This window comes from Poecilia reticulata, chromosome 12 (genome assembly GCF_904066995.2).
Source record: "Poecilia reticulata chromosome 12, P_reticulata-male-v2, whole genome shotgun sequence".
Classification (NCBI taxonomy): domain Eukaryota; kingdom Metazoa; phylum Chordata; class Actinopteri; order Cyprinodontiformes; family Poeciliidae; genus Poecilia; species Poecilia reticulata.
Window position 1 is genome coordinate 17,136,217 of NC_088841.1, and position 8,085 is coordinate 17,144,301.

Sequence of the window (8,085 nt, forward strand, 5' to 3'; positions counted from 1 at the left end):
CTTCCGCTACTGGTCACAGGCAGCCCGCAAGTCAGACAGGCTTTATTTTCAGTCTGCCCACACTTGATCTCACAGTCATCTGATGACTGCAGCCACTCTGCAGCTGCTAATTACATTTCTATTACAATGCATTCTCACTTCTCCAAATTGGATTTAGGAATAGGTGGCGTCGCCGGTTTCACTGGGGGCCTTACTGTGCGTGGGTTTGATGTCCAGAGTCCTCTCTGTCTGTGGCTGCTCTTTAATGGTCCAAACAGTCCAGAGTCACTGGATAAACAAGAGTTTAGCAGAGGAGTGGACAGGCTGGGACAGAGGAGGGCGGGGTGGAAATGTCAGGTTTTTGTGGTGATTCTTGGTCCATATGTCAGCAATTTGAGGGCATTGTGTACCTTGGCCTAAAACAGAGGCTTCATGATCGATGGAGGGGAGAAAAATCTCCCAAAGTCCCTGGCGCACAACACAGGCAAAGCACAAGGAAATTGCTTTCAGCTGATAGCTTCATTTCGGTTGACATTTATCAACTGAATTACCCCTGTTCCTTTTCGAATGTTTACTACTACCAGCAGCGCTGCCTTTTTTTTTGACGTACACGTCTGCGAGCGTCCGCCGTTAGCGTGTGAGACCGCGCTTGTTTGCCAACAAGAGAGCGGTGGAGGGTTTTGTCTCTGTGGAAGTTTGGCTGTATCCTTTGGCGACGCCTCAAAAAAATATACAAGGCCAAATTAGTTCGGTAAACGTTTGATTTGATAGCGCAGGCCTTTATTCGCAGCCGGCGCAAAGCGCAAACATGCTGTTTGTTAGAGTTGTTTTCGTTCTTTTTTGCAAGAAGGGTCAAAGTTTGCATCCTAAATATTAGAAAGGTAGCACTTCCTGTAAAAATACATGGAACTTAAGATGAATTCATCCTCTACTGCAGTGCAGCGTATTCTCATAATAAAAAATAAAAAAAAGAAAAAACCAGACTTCTGATTTGAGTGTATTTATTCAGCAGGGGAAAATCGTACATTGGGTAATAATTGCTATTTAACAAATTTACCAGTGGCTCAATTACTGGTTCTTCTTCTGTTAATAAAAGAACCAGTAGTTGGTCCTTTACGGACGAATCTCCTAACGTTTCACAGTGTTGTCTCCTACATGCTTGGTATGACATGGAAACGATTTGTCCTACTGTTGGGTAAAAACAAAAAACATTCATTTTGAATCATCATATCTTTGTGATCCATTAATGATAAATTGTCTACTTTCCTGGCAGAAACCATCAGCCTTTTAAAGTCTGATTGTGTGTCAGAGAGTTAATTACTTCATGCACTCTTAAAATGTCACATTGCTTTTGGAAGAAAAGAGTCCCACGTCATCACAGATCCTCCACTATACTTAAGAGTATAAATGAGGGTTTTTCTCCCTAAAAATCAGTCAATTGTTTCACTTCACATTCATGTGGAGTTGGTGGTTGTTTCAAAGATTCATTTTTACCTTGGTAATCCAGAGATATCACTCTTTACTGCAGTTGAGAGGGTTTTTTTTTTGTTTTCTCAACTTCCATTTTCTCCCCGCTGGTTTAATGTAGTGAAATTAAAGGCTGAAATTTACTACAATTTTCCCTGTGTTGTTTTGCCAAAAGAGGGTTGTACAGCAGGGGAACCAGTGATTGTGCCACTGTTGAGTCTGTTAAAAAGCAATTATTTCCTTATGTGGTATTTCTTTCCTACTCAATAAATGTACTGAAATTAAAGGTCACATTGTTCCTCGTTCGTCTGTTTGAGAATGTGTTGCTGTAATACAGGACGGATTTATGTTGAGGCTTTTTACGCGTCTTTACTTGGACGGCTTTTAAATGTGGTCAGCAGTGTATCTAGTGGTTAAAGAGCACTTTCCCATAAAGACCCAGGCAAGCAATGCTGCTTTTTTTTTTGTTTTTAAATCAAGTATTAATACATTTTTGACAGAGTCACCTGAGTCTATAGCACCAGAGAACTCCTCTACTAAACATTTTCATGATCTGTCTGATAAAATGCATAATTTGGCTTTGTGAGAAAGATGAGTTAGCATGTTGGTTGGCTAGAAGAAAAACTAGGATCTCCAGAAGAGAATTTAGGCTTAGTTGTGAATATTTTCTAAATGCTTCCTATTTTAACAACTACACTCTTTAATGAATGACGAGAGCTTGACATGGTGAACAAACTGAATAGACTAACTTGTTTTGTCGCGTTTGGCTGAGGACAGACGGGATGCAACGGTGATGAACAACCCCATCGTGAGGCGCAAAATGGTATTACACCTGTGTCCAGTCTGGTGCTCGCTGCTATGCAATGTTAAATGTTATTCCCTCAAAGGTGGATGTTCACAGAAGATTACAAGTTTGATATTATAGCAGCAGAAGAGTTGAGACACTGACCTGCCTTAAAGTTTGCAAGAACACAATAAGCTGCTGCTACAGATTTTGTTCAGGATGTGTCCTTTCTTGCGTTTCTTTTGTTGTTTTTGTTTTAAATGTAACCATGGTGTAACTTGACTGAGTCATCATCCCAGGCTTCTACAAAAATTAAGGAAAAGTTCAACATTTATGCAATTGAATTTTAGGTCATACAGCACCTCTTAAATTTAAATACATAATTTCTATAAGTTGATGGGTTTAAAATATATATATTTGCCATTCAGGATTGTGCAAATGATTTTTTTAGACTTGCTCTATTCTGACCTGACCCAGACTTTCTGGCCTTGATCAACTTTTTCACAAATTTTCACATTAATGTTTGTGGAAGCAGCTAGACTCTGATCTTAATTGGTCGTATAAATGCTTGTAAAGGCATTTATACAGCATTTATATTTGACAAACAGGAGTAAGATTTTTTTTTTTTCAGACTGTTGTGTCATAAAAAAATGACCAAAAAGCTTTTGCATGCACTGCTGCTGGATCACTGGTTGAAGGTAACAGATATGAAAACTTTCAGACACCCACAGCCTCCTTTGGTGACCAGTTTAATTTTTAAACATGTTCCTGGAACGCTGGTAAGTTGGATTTAATATAACTCTTTTTTTTATAGGCTGTGCTTTAATTACATCTTTGAAACAACACAATGTACAGACATACCCTCTTGTGTGTCGTGTTCCTTCGCAAATAGTATAAATAATAACGCAGTGAGTGCAACACAACATCATCAGCCCCTGTTTCTGGTTCACACTGATGATATTAGGTCAATGCTGGCATTATCAAAAACATTTTCCACTGAGCCTGTCTTTAGAAAAGATTCTCACTTCGTCTTTTATGCTGTTGCTGTTTAGTAGCTCAAAAACCACTAATTCAGTGGGAGTTCTCTGGTTGTTTTTATTTAATTTCCATTCATTTTACAGAATCTGGCACAAAATTATGGGACTATGAAAACCAAGTTATGGAAAATAAAAGAATAAAAAATAATTATAATTGGGTTATACAATAGGAGGATCAATGATTAGTTTTATCTGTAAAACTAGTCATTGTGTGCATCCAATTAATTTAAAACAACTACAGTTAATCATCATAAACTGAAAACAGAATAACAGATTATTGAAAACAAATGGAAAATGAAAACTCATACTAAAACTACTACTACCAAAATTACGATATGTTGATTGTATATTGTAGAATCAATACATCGCAATTTTGTAAAAAATAAAATGTATAATTTTATAACTATGTAATATGTAAAAAATGTAAATATGTAATTTGTTTAAAAATTATTTGAAAAAAAAAACTTTTATATATATATATATATATATATGCACACAAAAACAAAGGTTCAGTGTGTTACCACCAACAAGTTGCCTTCAAAAGGCTGTTTGATAAAACCAGATGAAGGCTGATGCATATTTCTGGTCCTGCATCAGGATCAAAACCTCACACAAACAAAAGTCCATAGATCAGAGTCACTTTAAACGACTACAATAGGAATGATTCCTTGGACTAAATTAAAGCCTGCTTAAAACTTTTTGCACACAACTGAATATCTTTCCAAGTCGATTCAGAGCCATTCATCATTTTTGACTTCCCTTGTGGAATATTTCCACTTTGAAGCTGCATTTTTCATGCAGTCCAAGAGAATCTTGACATTCGCCAGTCAGATGTTCTTTTTTTACTGCGTAGCCACAGAATACACCGACGAAGAGGAGCGCATGCTGCCGTCTCGCTCTTGTTTTGGTCGCGTTGCTCCAGCAGCAGACAGAGGACGGTTGGACAACAACAGCGTTGACCACTTCAGGACAGACAGAGTGGGTTCGACTCCACATACTTACCTCTCATCCCCCCCTCCGTCTCCTCCTCCTCCTCTTCCTCCTCTCTCTCTCGCCTCTCATCACCTCTGGAGAGTGAAGGAGCATCGCAGTGCGAGAAGCCACCCTGAAGATCTCATCAAGGATCCAATCAGCGCTTGAAAATGAAATGCACTCTCCTCTGCGGTTGTGATGATGGGTAAAAAGACATATTGAGAGGGCCTGTTTGGAAGTAAAATCTCTGCATATGCAAATAGGGTCTAAACATTTAAATGAATTTAGGAGTGTCTCTGATCATCTCAGGGCCACAGAGGGGAGAAAAATATGTGCAGATTAGCCCATTAATATTTATAGATGTTTTTTATATATATATATATATATATATATATATATATATATATATATATATATATATATATATATATACACACACACACACACACACACATGCACATGGATATATCTGGCGTCAGGTTTGGTTGCGTCTATTAATCCAGGTGGGTGCTCTCAGTTCCTCTAACGGGGAAATGAATGAGTATTTTAGGAGGAAGCTGGATATCCTAATAATCAGGTAAGCAAATAGCAGGCAATGAGAGAGTTTCCTTCCGTCAGTCATTCCCAGAATTGCTCCTGTCTGGTCTGTGAGTCATTTTAATTTAATGGAGCGTGTGCCATGCTGCCCTCCAGCTCCCCCACAGCATTTAGGGAGACCACACTGGACCCCAGGAAGGCCTCCACTCCCACTAGGACGCTCCCCAACCTCCACAGGGACCCAGCAGACGGTCCACCATGGTTCTCAAATGGGAACAAAGCGTTCCCCAGTCCAAAGTGGTTAAACTGTCATTTCGAATTGTCTGGACATCGTGATTACCGGCATGGGAGGAATTATATATTTAGCTTTATGTCCATCGCCATTTCCTCCCCCCGCCCTGATCTGAAGTGACTGGCCCAGTAGTGCTTTCGATATTACTATCTCTGAGGGGTTTAAACCTTCCCCCAGGAGACGGGAGTAATCAAGGACTGCCAGCAGGAGAGCAGCAGGAGGAGGAGGATGAGAGGTGTGGGGCGGCTGCTGATGGGATGGCGATCAAAATGACAATGGACGTGATTTTACAGATATAATTGTTTCCCCCGAGGCTCGTTTGAGAAAGAGAAGTCTAACAGAAAGAAAAACTGTGTAAAACGAGTAACTGGGATCGAGAAAGTTTTTTTTTTTCCAACTGAATTGTTTTTGGAAAATCGGGAAGGAAATACTTTTTTGTTAGAGAAATGTTCTCTATTTCATTTTTCCTACTTCTTGATGTTAGGAGTGAAACTTTGTGTCTGAGTTCCTCCAGCATGTCAGTTTTACTTAGTTTTCAAGAATGGAAAAAAAAAACGATCGTGTTGCCATAACCTTAGTGCTGTTAAGTAAACGTTCTACCTGTTGTGTGAAAAATAATTTTTTAATAAGGAGAGAAATAATTTTTTTTTTTTAAATCAACAGTGATGAATGCACTTTAAGCAAACCAAACATGGGTTTTATAATTTATTTAAATGTTTTATTATAATTTCTGATTTTGCTCTTTTATCTGCCTTTATTTTTCTAGAAACAACCTCTTTATTTTTAGAAACATTTTATGTTTGAATGGGGGGTTTTTTCAAATTCTTTTAATATTTTTGATAATTTCATGTAGTTCTATTTATTTATTTATTTGTCTTATTTATTCATTATTTCTTAACCTCTTACCCCCTAAGGGGGTATAAATAAATTTCCGCCTGACAAAAACACACAAAAGTAAATCACTTATAGCCTCACAGCTATTAGATTTAATAAGAAACTTTTGGTACCTCTGTAAAGGTAAGATGTCATAGAATGGTTTTCTGGTGTCAGCACCATTGTAGCTTTGACCCTGCCTGAAATATTAGGGACAAAATACAAAATATTTTGCTTTTTTTTTTAACCTCGCCAAAATTTTCTTTGAAATAAACATTGAAAACACTACCAAAATAGCATTTGTAACAAAAAAAAGTAGTACAGACTTTTAAATCTAAATGTTGTGTAAAAGTATACCAAATTTGGACTCAATCAGATGAATCATATTTATTTTAGAATGGTATTAGTGAGAAATTTCTTAGGCGGAGAGGCCATTTTGGCACATTTATCCAAAATGTCACCAAACTGTGCCAAATGTGTTTTTTACATCAATACTGGGGGTTTGTTAAAATTAAATAGCTTATTACCACCTAATGACACTTTCTACATATAATATAACCATTGGTCATGACATTTACCCCATTTATATGCAAAATGTACCATTGTGCACAGTGTAATATGTATAATAATGATGACCTGAAAGCTCTTTCTTTGACTCCAAATAGAAAACTTTTATTGAAACAAGATAAAACAGTCAAAAATACTTTTTGAATAATTTAAAAGAGCAAATAAACAATTTTGAAAATCCACCACCACCATCACCACCAAAAAATGGACATCTTACCTCAAAGAAGGTGAAGAATCATGAGAGGTGGGGGAGGTGGGGGGAGGTTCAGCGTCACCCGAGCTTGATGGTTCGGCTTCCACTCGACTATAAATAAAAATAAAGTATTTGAAGAATTAGAGGTTTATTACAAAGTAATGAACCAAAGTAAACATGAAATCCTTACTAGTAAAATAAAACATATTTTAGTAAAACATAAGTAAACAAATAACCACGTGGTTTTACTTCCTGCCGTTATTACAAGCATATAATCACTGAAATAAATAAATAAATAGAACCAAAACATCAAATATATTGTGTGAAATTGCGGCGGAAAACTTACACAACACCGAGATCAAGTCTGTCTGCTGTGTCCTGCTCTTCCTCTTCCTCCTCGTCCGAATCCCACCAGCTATCAGAAGAATCTTCCAGCTCAAAATCGCTCCGAAATAGTTCTTCCAGCGCCTCCACATCGGACATTTTCCTCCGCGCCATTGAGAGAATTTTTCCAAGATTTAGCTCCACTCCTAGCAAATCGAAAAACCGTTGTTGTTCAAAAGCCTTCAAAAGCCTCTAAATCGTCAAGTTTCTGCTGCTATGATCGATTTATCATAAATAAATCAAAACTGAACTCACGGAACCGAGATAACTCCACGTGCTCAGACTCCCGTATACCACACATGCTTACGCACGGAGAACGCTTGGAGAGCGCAAGAATTACGCATTCATTTAGATGGGGTTCCGGAAAATACGTTATGATTTTGCGTAGCCGACATCTTGTGCCATACTCTGAGAGTCTTTCCACTCTCACGTGAAGCCATAAAATGGCCGTGATGATCAGCTGATCGGGGGTTTTCCGGGCAGTTGCGTCATCGCCCGAGGACCTTTAAATCTCATCAGCTGTTTTTAAATAGCTCTAAAATCTTAACATTTTGGGCAAAACCTTTATGCGGAATAGTTTTTGAAAGATTAAAGCCTCTTTTAGCGGATAATAATAAAAAAAAAAATTTAAAGGCACACGGAGCCTTTGTTTACAGAGCGAGTCGAGGTCACATGGCAGCTGGAACCCTCGGAGGGTCCGTCGGGCTTAACATTAATAATGAATAAATAAATAAAGTTTAAATATAATAAATTGTTGACTGAAATTCTCTAGGACTTTTAAACATACTTTATTTACTTTAGATTTTTATATAATTTTATATATATTATAACTAGATGTATGTACGTTAAATCATGTAGATTTATTTAGTTTCATTTATTTACAAAATACTGTCTTGGTACTTTCTTCGTAAAAAAAAAATCATAATTTATGCATTTAAATTAGATGATAGATGGACAGATGGATAAAATGAACAGCTATAAATAGTTCAGCATTGATATT

The 8,085-nt window shown here is 37.4% G+C and overlaps 1 protein-coding gene across 2 annotated transcripts; it reads right to left on the reverse strand.

The window, feature by feature from the left end:
- Positions 1-5,963: 5,963 nt before the first annotated feature.
- LOC145554121 (uncharacterized) lies at positions 5,964-7,791 on the reverse strand. 2 transcript variants are annotated; one of them, XR_014090164.1, is made up of 3 exons: positions 7,048-7,791; positions 6,726-6,812; positions 5,964-6,141 (listed from the first exon to the last, which is right to left on the reverse strand). XR_014090164.1 is itself a non-coding variant. In XM_081613497.1 (3 exons), exons 1-3 carry the CDS (start codon positions 7,384-7,386, stop codon positions 6,722-6,724), a joined length of 321 nt encoding a protein of 106 aa, XP_081469623.1. In that variant the 5' UTR covers positions 7,387-7,791; the 3' UTR covers positions 6,167-6,721. The 2 variants fall into 2 exon arrangements, 1 of the variants encoding a protein (XP_081469623.1); XM_081613497.1 differs by lacking the exon at positions 5,964-6,141 and having other exon boundaries at positions 6,167-6,812; positions 7,048-7,231; positions 7,341-7,791.
- Positions 7,792-8,085: the final 294 nt, after the last annotated feature.